Source organism: Octodon degus, unplaced genomic scaffold (assembly GCF_000260255.1).
Source record: "Octodon degus isolate 3935 unplaced genomic scaffold, OctDeg1.0 scaffold00185, whole genome shotgun sequence".
Classification (NCBI taxonomy): Eukaryota; Metazoa; Chordata; class Mammalia; order Rodentia; family Octodontidae; genus Octodon; species Octodon degus.
This window is the reverse complement of record NW_004524761.1, coordinates 835,540-850,382: the sequence shown is the minus strand read 5'-3', so window position 1 is coordinate 850,382 and position 14,843 is coordinate 835,540. Positions and strand designations below refer to the sequence as shown.

The 14,843-nt window shown below is 38.2% G+C and overlaps 1 protein-coding gene across 1 annotated transcript in view; it reads left to right on the top strand.

Annotated features, from left to right (window-relative positions):
• Window positions 1-6,974, top strand: part of Kctd16 (potassium channel tetramerization domain containing 16) — a 279,676-nt gene extending 272,702 nt beyond the window's left edge. The window contains exon 2 of the mRNA XM_004643839.3: window positions 5,587-6,974. Within this exon, the coding sequence (XP_004643896.1) occupies window positions 5,587-6,041 (455 nt within the window). The 3' untranslated portion in view covers window positions 6,042-6,974. The remainder of the gene's footprint in view (window positions 1-5,586) is intronic.
• The last annotated feature ends 7,869 nt before the right edge of the window (window positions 6,975-14,843 follow it).

The window sequence follows — 14,843 nt, the reverse complement described above, 5'->3', positions numbered from 1 at the left end:
CTTCTTCTTCTTCTTCTTCTTCTTCTTCTTCTTCTTCTTCTTCTTCTTCTTCTTTTTTTTTGGAACCAGGGATTGAACTCAGGCCCTTGCACTTGCCAGGGATGCAGTTATTCTACTGAGCCATCTCCCTGATCCCTGTATCTTCTTTTGTCTTCCCATACTTTAGGATTGAAGCTGCAACGTGTGTCTGTGTTTTGGCCTCTTCAGTATCACCTTTCTATATTTACATTCTTCCTATGTCTGTTTAGCTGATTTCTTATATCAAATGCTCCCTGTTAAGATAACTGACAGGGTGTCTATTTTTCTGACCAGCTGACTGATGCAGGGATAGTTTTACTTTCTTATCTTGCATATACTCGCCACCCACTAATGGGGAGCTGGGCACACACAAGGCTAAATATTCACGAGTGAAAAATGTCAACTACAAGCAAGATGTTGGCGATTGGTAACCAACCAATGTTGAAAGATCCATTTTTCTGAGAAGCTTACAGTCTGCCCCTTTCCAATATCCACTATGCAATATTTTTTCCAAGGTTAGCAAAATTATAAAAACATCCATTTCACCATTATTGACTTTTCAGCTGGGATACCAAGAAAGTCTTTCAGCAGCCTCAATAAATTAAACCTAGCCACCCAGCTCCCAGACTGGCAGGCTCCTACATCATTGACAGAGAAGACAGGGGAAAGCAGTTTTCCCAGATGTTTCTGTAAATGATGTGCTTTGTGCTCACAGCCATTAGCAGGTGGAGGATTTGAAGTGCGGGTAGATTGAAGAGCTCCCTCTTTTAAAAATGCATAAGCACTTTGTGAGTTTGCTAAGTCATGTTTCTCTCAGCTGGGCTTGAATTTTTCATAGGGTAGAAATACTCTGTAGTCTTCCCTCTTTCATTTCACATGAGTTGGACTACCACAGTGAAGGTTTTTGTGGAAGGGGCCACGTCCAATATATGACTTGCCTGACTGTTCCTCAATTTTTCCAAGTTGTAAAATGGTCAAAGATTTTGGACTTGAAGGACTTAGGGCAATTGAGTTTCTTGCCCCTCCCCATAAAGTCTAGAATACAAATTCCTCTCTGTTCTGAATTTTGTTTACTTTATGTATTTTAAGGTAATTTTCTATCCTAGAGGACTCATTCATTTGTGAACTTTAAGCACTGCACTAGAAGGCTCACTGCTTCCCTGAACATGCCCTGTTTCCATTCTACATGCCGGGCCCTGTCTGCTTGTAGCATCCCCCACTCCCACACCATGCAGAGATGACTCAGTACACAATGTATTTTCCCTGAAGTTCCTGGCTGTACCACCAGTGCACTTTCTAACTTACTCCATTCATAGCTCAATATCAGTTATATAGTATATTGGGGAATGCATAATAGTATCTGGCAAGCTCTAAATCTGTTTTCTTTATGCAAAATATTCTGCATAATAATGTCTGTAGTAGGACCAATATATTTGAATAAATGTGATAATTGAGCTACACAAATTATGCACTGGCCTTTATTATCATTAACTTTTTGTATTTTAGGGAAGGGTCTACAGGGTGTTCAGGGTCTCACTACTAGATTGGAATCGTAGTGATCCGCCTGTTTACAACCTCCCAAGAACTGGGATTATAGGGGTACACTACCACGTCCAGTCTCAAATGCTGTCTCAGTGAGCCCCAGGAACGAGGCTGGCAAGGCAGGTCCAAAGATTGAACACCCGGCCCCTGCGCCTACTTGCAGTTGCTTTAATGCACTGAGCTATCCGACCAGCCCTTGCAATAATCTTTATATTAACCATTTCATTTAGTTTTCTTAAGACACCTGTGGAGAAGAAACTTTTAATTGCTTTATTTTTCAGATGAGGCAATGGTTTCAGAAAAGTAAAATAATTTATCCAAGGTCTCAAGCCAACAGTTTATGAGGCCTGACTCTAGAGGCTGACATATGCTCTACCATGAGATCAACTCGATATAATTTGATACATGTATTTGCGTCTTTCATTCACTCAGGAAGCATTCACCAAAGCCATATGATGTGCCAGGCACCAAAAATGCTACAATATCCACCAATTCAATGGCTTATTAAAAATACAGTAGAGCTATTAGGCTTTTAATCAGCAACTAGTTGATAATCCCCTCCAAAGGCAATAGATTTTCTGCTTTCTTTAATATCAATACATCAGGCTTTTCTTAGAATGAAATGGTTTTCTCCCGACATCTGGCTAATCAATTATAACCTATTTTCTCCCCAAATAGAATTAGTCCAGCCAGTATTGAAACCTCAGCAAATTGGAAGCAAATGTATGGTGCAGTTTAAAGCAGGAAGGTATCTATGGTGCACAGCAGTTTTTTGTTTCCTATAACTGGAGGGATTCTAGGATACCCAGGGTGCAGAACTGACCTTTCATAGGTCTTTCCTCATATTCAGGACCTATGAGCACACCTCAGTGGAACTGCAAAGGCATAGGGCCTCCTGGTACTTACATCACTTTTACATTCTGTTTAAAAATCTCTGCTTATGGTTAAGCTCTATGGAAGATGGTATTCAGGCAGACATGTCTTTTAGAAAAAGAAATGTAACAGTTGCTTTTCAACTTGACTGTTTTACAAATTTCATGACTCTTCAAATAGTACTCTACCTGGACTGCATTAATATCATTCTCTTCCTTGCTTTCAAACTAATGTATGGACCTCAGAAAATATCTTATGAATTATCTTGCCAAAATAGTAAAGCATTCAAATGTACTCATAAAACATTGAAACATGTGGTCGTATGACATACAACACTAACATTAAGTTGTTCAATTTCCCTTTAATAATGATAGTGCCTAAAACAAGTGACTTGCCCAGAAGCTGCAGGATTCCAGCTGACACTTAAATATGTGCTCATCCCAGCAGTTCAAAGAAGAGAAAGCTATAGAATTGCCAGTTTCTTGGCAAGGTGGATAGTAGAAGGCTGCATGCAGTTTACTACATGAACACACCAGGATTCCTCATTATTAAAATGACTTTTAAAGAAGACTAGGGTTTCCTTGGGAGTCCATTGAATGGGATGACTTCCTACAGGGCTTGGATTTCTACTCATTCAGGGTTCGTGGCCAAAATATTTTGTTGTTGTGCTTTAAGGTAATAGGCAAGTGTGTCCTAGAATAAATGCACTTGTATCTTTCCTTTCTCTTTTCTGTAATTCCCTTCTTTATTAATATTATATTCTAGGTCTAGTCTGATGGTGCTTGATGTTCTTAAACCCAACTCACTGTAATCGTTTCTCAACTGAGTCACATTAGCACAGGGATGGCCATGTTTTGGGAGGCAAAGGCACGTTCTGCCAATTGAAGGTGAGAAATGATCTCAATCAACGCTGGCATTCAGAAGCCTTTCTCCACTGCTGATATTTTCAGTCACCAGCTGGCCCATGTTGAGTGGCTCTCTGTTGCATGGAAGATATTTACTGTATTTGTAATAGCCTGATATAACTAGAACATTTCTGCTGTTGAGATTCCTTTCAGCTAATTGGATTGTTGTGTTTAATTTAATGGCTATATAAATACAATGATTACTCAGCTGCATTTTAGAAAGTGATGTTAAACACTGGAGATGAGTTACAGATAGTTCAGGACCTGTGATTCACAGAAACTTTTTATCTCCTCCCTCTGGAAAAATGCATCAAGATAAGCTGTTTTAATTTTTTCGATCATTCAGACATGTAAACAGGTATTATACAAGAAGAAAAGACATAACTTTTATAATAGTTTCCTTTCTGAGTTTCTTGTATTTCGACCATATTAGAAATGGGAATAATAATAGGATCTTGTTATAAAGGGACCAAATATTTATGACAATTAGACATAGTAAAACTAGACTAGGTTTTCTTTAAAACATACAGTGATAATACATTATTCTTTCCTTAATATTAGTAGCACAAAATACCAAATTACTTTTGTATTTTTCATGGATTCACTACAATAGAATATGTGAAAGTTCCTGCTTATATGATCACTATATAGTATTACGTTTATGACTTTGAGGAGACTGTAGTTCTTCAGAGGGTGGAAAGCCCAGAGCAAAGACTTATGTTTATAAAGTTCCTCTGTGGCTTCCTTGTGGGTTTTTCTAATTCATGGAACCACCAACTATGTGTTTGAAAAATTGCTGTTTTCAAATTGCTGAATGCAGGTTCATGACTCAAGACTTAAGAAAATATAGAGAAAGGGATTCACAGTTGCTTAAAAATAACAGGGAATTTAGTGGATTGTACAATTTAAAACCCTACCAACAAGAATAGATTTAGTTGTGGCTGGATCCAGGTACTAAGTTGTTATTGAGATATACTCTTACTGAAGTTCCATTTCCTGGGATGGCAATGAATACTTTACAATGTCCTCCTTAGGTAATTTATGGTCTGGTAACTGAGATGCATAAGACAAAAGAAAATAATTAAAATAAGAGGCTTTTTAAAAATATAATCATACCCGCCAGGAAAAAAAGGCAAATATTTCTGCAGAAATGTAAATGACTCCAGAGAGAAGTTGAAGCTTCAACAATGTTTTCTAGGAGAAGCAAGAATTTTGTAGTCAGCTAAAATACAGACTAGGAGGGCCAGCCAAATAGCTCAGCACATTAAAGTGCCTGCAAGCAGGTGCAGGGGCTGGGGTTTGATCCCCATCCCCTGGGGCACGCTGGCAATTGAGACTGGGCATGGTGCCACTCACCCGTGATCCCAGTTCTTGGGAGGTTGTGAACAGGTGGATCACTACGAGTCCGATCTAGTAGTGAAACCTTGAACACCTTGTAGACCCTTCCCTAAAATACAAACAAATTTACAAAATAAATAAAAATAGGGACAAAATGGTAACTGCCTTGGTTGTGACTTTGGGAGACCTGTATTTACATCTTAGCCCTGCCACTTTCAAGTCCTGAAAACTGCAGCAAGTTTCTCAGATTCTCAGAGGTCTTAGTCTTCATGTATGGCCATTTGAAATAGAACTGTTGAATGTATACAGTTATCAAGAGGATCAGGGAGAGCACAGTCTGTGGATGGGACTCAGACAAGGAATTCCTCCTTCCCTGGCCTTGTCATTCCATACCTAGAGCCTCCTCCCTGTAGTACTTGTCTGCTATCACATGGGGTTTTGGATTAGCACTTGGATTGGGGTTTAACCTCAGCCATGGTAAAGCTGGATAGCATTTACTGAGTGCTCACTCTATGCTGAAGAGTACATTTCATTTGACTTGCCTCAGCCTCCTTTACAACTCTAGAAGTACAAAAATGATCTTCATCTCACTGATGAGGAATCTGAAGCTGTAAAAATTCAAAGCACCTGCCAAAGTAACAAGGTTGACACATGGTGTAGTTTGGTATTTCTTTCTAAGGTATCGGTGGGTTTCAGCATTATGCTACCTATTCTATGTTACACATCACAGCATTGCCATCTTCCTGCCCTGTAGGACTTGGCTTCTGGGTGCTGCGATTGTAGCCCACCCTGTGTTCGTCCTGCTTCATCTAAAAGCCTTGTGGTGTGATACCTGTGCCTGTGGTTGTTGCTGCACTGCTTCTACAAGCTGAGCTGGCATTAATCCCCTGTGTCTGTACTTCCCCTGCAGGTGAGCCTTCCAGGTGGTCATCCTCCCATTGTGACTGCTGCTGCAAGAATGGCAAGGGTGACAAAGAAGGGGAGAGTGGCACATCTTGCAATGACCTTTCCACCTCCAGCTGTGACAGCCAGTCTGAGGCCAGCTCCCCCCAGGAGACAGTCATCTGTGGGCCTGTGACACGCCAGACAAACATCCAGACTCTGGACCGTCCCATCAAGAAGGGCCCAGTGCAGCTGATCCAGCAGTCAGAGATGCGACGGAAAAGCGATCTACTCCGGACTCTGACTTCAGGCTCTAGGGAGTCGAACATGAGCAGCAAAAAAAAATCTGTTAAAGAAAAGCTCTCCATTGAGGAAGAGCTGGAGAAATGTATCCAGGATTTCCTAAAGATCAAAATTCCAGATCGTTTTCCTGAGAGAAAGCACCCTTGGCAGTCTGAACTCTTACGGAAGTATCATCTATAGGGGAGGGCTGGGGTTGGGAGAAGTAAAAAACAAAAATGAAAACAAATCAAGTTACCATTTTGAAGTAAATCTCCCAAAAGAAATTCATATTTTAAAGGAAAGATAACTAATGATACACACTCGTTAGAACCCAATAGTCCATTGACATACACTACTGCCTACTTTTACCTTGTTCACCTTAACATGTAAATCCACAGGGTAGATTTCTTTCCAGATGTGGAAATACAAGAAAAAAAAATGTTGTTGTTGTTTGTTAACTTGGTCCCATGTGCTGAGTATCTTCTACACAATGACAGCCAGCTACGTGAGAGTAGCTGACAGACCTGGGGAGTCATTTATCTCAAACTGGGCTTTTTCTCTCATTTTCTACCTCCCTCCCTTGATCAAGGATATGTGGTAGAAAGAGATCTGGCCAAGTGGAATAGGTTTAGTTTTTTATTATTATTCTCTTCCTTTTCTTTTGTTTATGGGGTGAGGGGAATTGGCAGATTTATATGATTTTTCACTTAAAACTATATGTGCCAGTTTATATTGACTCCGTATGCATGAGTATTTGTGCAACACAAGCACAACCGTAAGTCTGTATATACACACAGTGCACATGATCCAGGGTTTGGACACCCTGAGGGCTAAGGGCTGTGCTCCTGTTGCCAGCATTGCTTCCTGGAGCCCTTCAGACAGATGAGCCTCTGCCTGTTTCTTGCAATGCTCGCTTGTGGGCAGATTTCCCAGCTTCTCTTGGCAACACTTTCTCACATGGAATAACCCTCATCATCAACAAATTGTCTTCCTCATTTTAAAATTAATACCCTCAGGCTCCATTTTGTGACTTTGCTCTTTCTCTGCATTAGGAGAAGTGAGAAGAGCTAGTCAGACATTCTTTGTGTTATACAAACAAACATTCATATTCATAAAAATAACTGCTGGATGAGTTGAATCATCACCCTCCTCTCAAATGTTTCAGAGTTCTTACAACATGTCACTGGCGTGGCCTTTCTACACAATCCACACAAAGCTTTCTGTATTTCTGTGTGGTTGTGAGCTAAGAACAGCATACCATATTTGAATAAAGACAGAGGTTTTATTTCTTTTAAAGGAATTGCTTTCTACACACCTCCTAATAATTTTTCATAAGAACTTTAAGTTATGATGCTACATTGCTACTTGCTTGTAGCTAGTGTTGGTTGGCCTTCAGGATTCTGGTATTTGGCTGTGTCCACATTAACACTTAGTTGTGTCATTTCTATGACGTCCGTGACAATCCAACTAGGTACCTGGAGCTCCAAATAAGATTTTGGCTTTCTAAACTATCTTCTTCAATCCTATCCTTGACTGTATGGGCACAGCCAAAATAAAAAATGTTAATAGCCATCCATCCATCCATGTGGCTTCATGTTTTATTAATGCACCAACAGCTAGGTTTTTTTTTTTTTTTTTTAGAAGCTGTAAATGAAGGTTAAAATACCAATTTTAATTTTCAGGATTCCTCACGAATTTCAGTGAATACTGAAAAATAATTTGTCAGTTATTTTTTTCTTTATTATGTGCCAAGTACTCTGATTTTTTTTTGTTGTGTGTGTCTGTGTGTGTGTGTATGCATGTGTGTATGCCAAAGTTAATAAAGACGGATGATGGCTGTCGGAAGAAGAACTAACAATCACTTTTCTTATTTTTGAAATCTTTTACTGATATGCATTTACTATGTAAAAGTTTTTTATGGTTTTATGTTATTAGTGCTTGTCAGTGTATGAAAACTTTTCTAAAGTTTTGTAATTTTTGCCCTTACAACTGGGCAATTGACTGAATATTTCTTGTCCTAATGATTCAAATGGAGTTTAAACTTCCACTTAGGTTAAAAAAGAAATTTATTTTAGGAATTATCAAGATAATTTATAATTTATGAATTTAAGTGATTTTATGTATCAATATATTAGTAGATATTTGATTTTAACTATACCATAGCTTTGCTTGTAAAACTTATGTTTATATCTTCATTATTTTCACTGTCTTATGATACATCAAAATACCATCACTTTAGTAACAGAAAATTTTTCAAAGAATCACAGAGCTTAATGAGTTATGAAGAAATTGAATTTAAAACTTGATTCAGTACTTTTTGTATCCTCATTGGCAGGACTTTAAAAGAATTTGGAGTTTAGGCAAACTGGAAAGAGCTCCAACCTCCTTAAATTTCATACCTAATTATAACGGCATCAAGATAGACACACACACAAGAACTGAAGAACAGAGTTGGTAGCCAACCTACATTTTCTACTGTGTACATCAAATAAGAAATTAAATACTGCCAGAAAGGCATTCATTGCACTGGTCCTTCAGCTCTTGGGCTGTTATGATGCCTTTTCTGTGCAAGTATTCGTTATGTGCTCAGTGAGCAAAAGTAGTGGTTGGTAGTCTTTTAAAACAACTACAACAACAGAACCCTTATTCTTAGCTGACTCTAGGCTGACACCTTCCCCCTTGTGAAAATTCTAATAGTTAAGACAACAACTATATGGGTGTTGGAATAGAGACGAATATTAGCTAGGTCAGTGAGAGGCTCTGAGGACATTCTGAGTTTTCTACTGTGGTCCAGGTTCCCTGCACCAGTGGAAATAAGTTCTGGCTATGTGAGTAATGAGAGTAAACACTCTCATAGTCAGGGTAGTCATTCTTGTTTCACTGAATTTCAAGCAGTTTTGGAACTTTTAGTTCAATTCTGGACAAAACCATATATGTAGTTCACTTCTTGAACATTGGTTATGACAAGGACAATGAACTGTTGATCTGAAGAAGCTGGTAGTATCAAATGGGTCAAATGAATGGGGATTCTTATTATAAGGACCCCATTTAGGGTGTCTCCTAGGAAATTCCAACAGTGCTAAACCTAGTGAGCACGAGAAGGCCTTTCCCTAAGGCATTTAGGTCCCCTGAGTCAAACACATTGATTAAGTCCTTCTAGCTACTATAAAAAAAGTAATCTACATTCAGCACAAAAACAGGCAGGAAAATAAGAATAGCAGATCATTTCTCTGTATACTAAGAAATGATTGTATTGAGATATGGTCACAAAAATGTAATCTGGCTTTCAAAGTAGTGTTCACAGATGTTTTCCTCTGAAATGATAGGCACAGATACCTTACTGGAAATGCCTAAGTGGCAATTTAAAATGGAGAGAGAGAGAGAGAGAGAGAGAGAGAGAGAGAGAGAGAGAGAGAGAGAGAGAGAGAGCGCATGGGGGGCAATGCTCTCAATAGAATATCTTTTGCTCTTCCTTCATAGTTATGTCTATTCCAACTGATTCACTCTGGCATGGGCGGGGGTAAGAGGGGAGCACAGTGATTACAGAGGGCTGACACAGAATTTTTTAGCTGGGGGCACCTTTATTCACAGGCACAGATGTGTTGCTCATTCAGGATTCTCCTATCACCACTGCTTAGGCTTGTGAATTAATTTTACTTCCTTGAGCTTTATATTCTCCCATCCCCCGTGTATTTTTGTCAGTGCTAAGCAAAACATGCTTCAGAGAGACCAAAAAAAGGTGTTTTGCGAAATCACTTGACACTAGTTGCCTCAGAGGGAGTCCAACTTTGATTCTCAAACATCTTTTCTCCACAGTTTCAGTATTATATCGACTATAAAGGATTAACACAGAGCACTTGAGTGCTGATACTTCCTGCCTCTAAATGCATTGCTATGGAATTTAACTAATTTTGGCCTTTTAGATGATCTTTACCAGAATTAATAAGAATTTTCTCTGAAATAATTTTTGTGATATCCACTTGACATAGCAATTTTCTAAGGAAAAATACAGGGAGTTGTTTCTTTCCCCCGGGTGACACTGTGGCAGATAAATGTTTATACAATTTGTATGCTGGTGTATAGGTTTAGTATAGGCCTGTTCTCTTTAACATCTTGGTATAGTTGATGTCTTGCAATCTTTGTTTCAGCAGGCACTTAAAACACCCGAGCTAATGGGCAGGCCCTCTCCCCCAATGTCTTGCAGTCTTGATGGCCCACTGTTTCAATTTATTTATTTTTTTTATATTGTCAAAATAATACACTAGAGAAGGTCTCGAAGTGAGTGTTCTCTATTTTGAGTTACAATGGAGTTAGATGTCATTGGTACAGGCCTGTATGATGATTAATATCTGCAGAGAAATTAGACCAAATGAAACCTGCTGGAGTGGGTTTGATTTATATTCCTTTCATCCTTCTGTTCTTAGATGAAATGGTTATTGCTCTCCTCCCCTGCTGAAAGAGAAGTCTTAAACGTTAATAATCACAATTTTGTGATACAACTACAGCTTGTTTGAGATTCCTGTTTTCTGTGTGCTGCCATACACACTGGAATGAAGATTCTTTCCCTACTAGCTTCATTGCAATCATGGCAAACATCTTAATATATTTATTAAAACTTAGTATAAACAACAATCATCTAGCACATTTTAAAATGAAGATTCTCTCAATTTAACCCCAAAATTTGAGTCAGAAATTTGAACGAGGGCCAAGGAATCATCTGCAGTGTGAAATTCCATCCTTACTGAGTTTAGTGAAGATGGTCAGTTGACCTTTCTTTGAGAAACTTCTGTTTGGAGACTACGGAGAGCTCAAGGTTTCTCCTCCGTGTGGTTGGTGTTTCCTTACCTCGTCTCACTTTCTCCTCTCTACAAATAAGATAACTCAAGCCCTATTCATTATCTTAATAGAAAAGGCTCAAAATGGAACATTGGTAGGATTAGGGTATGTTAGATTGTATCATGATCCCTTTGTGGTTCTTCTGCATCTCAGCCAAAATTCCTTCCCCACAAGGTGTCTACTTGTGGCCCACTCCCATCCCGTTACTATAGTTGTATGCCCAGGTAGGTGGCAGTACATCTGCAAATGAGGCCTATTCTAATGATAACAAGGAATAAAAATAATCATGACCTTTCCCAAGGAGAGCTGTTCATTTTCTTACTCATTTTGAGTCTGAGAAACTTGAGAGTCACCCCAACTTACATCTATGTGAATATGGATTGATTAGTGAATTCAGGTTTATTTTGTCAATAATGTGCACATTATTGTGACATTATGAACCATTGAAATAGTTATTTTTTTCCACTTTGATGTAGAACTATGAGAATCTCAGATAAGGAAGTTCTTAAACTCCTTCTAAAAAATTTGAAGTAAAGGCTCCTTTATGAAAGTAAATGCAAAGGAAACAAAGAATGAATTCCAAATGGTATTATTCTAATGACACTGAAGAAAATGAAGACCTGTAATCTTTCAGTTACTCTGGTCTGAGGAGTTGGCCCTGTCCATTTAACAAAGTAACAGAACAGAAGCCCAAATCCCACATTACAAGAAATAGAGAATAGATGGTTTAAATAATAATGAATGATAATTCACTAACTATCATGATCGTTAGTGAATATTTAATTAAAGATTACTGACAAAGCAAATAAAGGAATAGCTCACAAAAGAGATGAACTTGTGCATCTAATTAAGATTATTTGGTTAATATAAAAATGAAACAAATTTGATTTGTTTTGTTGCTGTCTCTTCTCTCCTTCCCAAGTGAGGTCTCTTACTACCCCACTTCCTGCCTTTAAAGAATGTTCCTCTTACTTGTGAACAAATTGCATTGTTAATTGGGTAATTAATTTTAAGTTCAAGACCCCCATCATTGCTTTATTGAGGGGAATTACTTTAAAAAGGATAAAGAAAAATGGGTCCTGCCCCAGCAATTATCAGGAGGACAGTCTTGGAGGAAGGTGAAGGTGATTTTCCTGTTAATCAACCTTTAAAAGCACCTCCAAGAGACTTAGTAAGTCTCCTTTCTCCAGTGATATGTTCATTTAGCCAATTCATTCTTAGAATTGACCTTTAGCTAATTTATCTACATTTGTACAATAAAAAACTAATATAACTTCAGATCCTCCTTGATGTAGGTTCCATTTATAACAACGGAAACAGAACTGATACATCACAAAAAGTAGTGAGGAACTGTTTCAAAATCATGCTTGTGTGTGTGCATGTCTGTGCACAGGGCCCATGTGTAGTCAGTGGCTAATGCCCATGTGAGTTCTGAGCGCCACTGGAGAAGCTCTGGTTACAAAGTTTAACAGCTTCTTAGTTTTGAAACATGCTTAGTGTGATTATAAGTCCTTGAGAATGTTAAGATGCTCTTTTGATATGACATTACAGATTTCTGGGCAAAAATTGAACCTCTTTTCTTTTTCATTTATATGGTCTAGAGTAACATCTTACCTAAAAGAAAAGAGAAGGGGGGAGAGAGAGAGAGAGAGAGAGAGAGAGAGAGAGAGAGAGAGAGAGAGAGAGAATAGAGCACAAGGACTAAAATTCTCATTGTTCCACTAACCTATAACCCCCAGCCTCTTAGAATTCATTTTTTGAAAGCTAAAATACACTTGAAATTTCCGTTGATTGGGGCGCAGAGCCTGGCATGGTAGTGCTTTCCTGTAACCCCAGCACTTGAGAGGTTGAGACAGGAGGATCATGCGAGTTTGAGGCCAGCCTGGGGGTACAAAAGTGAGCCCCAGAGCTGCCCAAACTGCATAGTGAGACCTTTCAAAAACAAAACGAAATAAAAACAAAACAACCAGACAAAAATTTTCCATTGCTTGCTGGCAGTTTTTCTCAGTTACAGTCAGTGCTCCACAGTTTATGTTTTTATATGAAAGGCACAGTTTTAAGGAAAGACTCTTTGGTTTGTGTGGCTTGTGTGCATTACAGTTAGCAGTTCTCAAGGAGAAGTGATTCTGTGGCCTCGAGGTCTTTCAGCAATGTGTGGAGACAGTCATGATGTGCTGTTGCCACCCAATAGAGAGTTTATTTAGGTTAAGAAACTCTGAAAGGTTGGTTTAAGTTTTGGGAAACATACTTCCAGCACCATATCCAGAAACGATGAGATAAATTAGTACAATAATAATTAGTTACCAATTTAAATGTGCACAGGGTTCATTTAAAGTTAGATATAATCACCCTTTTTTCATTGATGTGAAAGGGAAGAGAGAGAAAATATATACCTTGCCCAAGTGTTCTGACGGTGAGGAGCCAGCCCCATCCATAGTTTAGTATCTGTTTTCTACTTCAATTTTTATGTCTTGGAAAGATTACAGTTTATTGACATTGTCAACCTTGTGAAAGGTCAATTGGTTGTGAATCACTTGGGGAAGCTGTTTAGTTTTCATGGCTGTGTTGCAAATGTTTTCAGAGTGATCAGTAATAGACAATAAGTTACTTGCAGACATGAAAACAGTAAGGGGAGGAATTTTTAGAATGGCCAAATTGTTTTTTATCTCTAAAATTTTTTTTTAATCCCTGCTCCTCATACATTTTGTTTCTTTGGACTGAATATCCATCCATTCATAAAGATGGCATGTAGATTATGGAAAATATGCTTGCTGGATCCTCGTAGTATCTCATTCCTTGTTTTCAAGAATAGGAAGCTCAAGCACACACCCTGGCTAAAGGACTTACCTTGATATATGCATAAACTACTTCACTAGGACAGAAAATTCATGTGAGCTCAAATAGTTTGATAGTTTTTCTTTAATTTAGCATACCAACATCACAAGTGATAGATTAAATGTCAAATCATTCTCTTCCACTGTATACGAGGGAAAGCAAGGATAAGAGAATTTAAATTCATCATTCATTTATTTGTTTATTGATGCATGCATTCAGAAAATATTTATTGAATGCATACCAAGTACCACTGTAATGAACACTATAATATAGTAGAGAATCAAATTTGGAATAAAGAACTTGAATTTAGATCCCTGAAATCCTAGACTATTTTTGTATGTAGTTCTGATCACTGTTCTAGAATAATACTTTAAATATTAAGTTATAAATAATGTATATTAAGGATATATTATCATGTGCTTTACATGCCTTATCTGATTTAATTCTATAATAACCCAATGAAATAGGTCTTGTCACTGTCCTTACAGATGAGGTCCGTGAGGCTCAGAAACAGAGCAGCAAAGGCCCAGAGCTCAACAAGGGCAGGGCTGATGTACATTTGATATGTTGAAATCCAAAAGCTGATGGCTCATCTATCTCATTATTTAAGATGAGCTCTTTGTTGTCTGGGCTATGTCTGTCTCTTGTGTCTTCTATTCCAAGCAAAGGGGGACCAGGATGATCCTAACCTGACATCTTTCCTGCAATTCATTGTTAGTCATTTTAAATTGAATATACAGCTTATACAGCTAGACAAGGATCTCCCATGAAGACAAAGGAGGGGCAGATTTAGAAGCTAGATTTTCCTGCCATGAGCTATACCTTATGCCACAAACATTATGTGGGACCCTAACATAATAGAACAAATTCCTGCTAAGTTCTGTTCCATTAGGAAGTGGCAGACTAGCTTCTATGCAGAAGGATTCCACCTGTGACTGTGTTGTGCTTTATTTAGGTCACCAGGCCAAGTTTCAAGTAAACTAGGTGTGTGACCATGGATATATGTGTTCCTACATATGTGTATTTACATATCTTCTAATTTTATTTTTTGGCTTTAATTTTTTTCTATTCAAGTCAGCTCAAATCCAAAAGAATAATGTTCTCCCAACACCTCACTGTTGCTGCTTTAGATTAGGGAAAAGGGAGGTAGCTGCAGAAAAGGAACTGCACTGACACACAGAAGAGAGAGTGTGAGTGCGTGTGCACATGTTTGTGTGTTTATGTGTGTTGTGTTTGTGTATAAAACTACATAGATATGTATATATGTGTTTACATCTATCTGAATGTATATATATATAAATATATATCTATATATATGTATACACACATGAA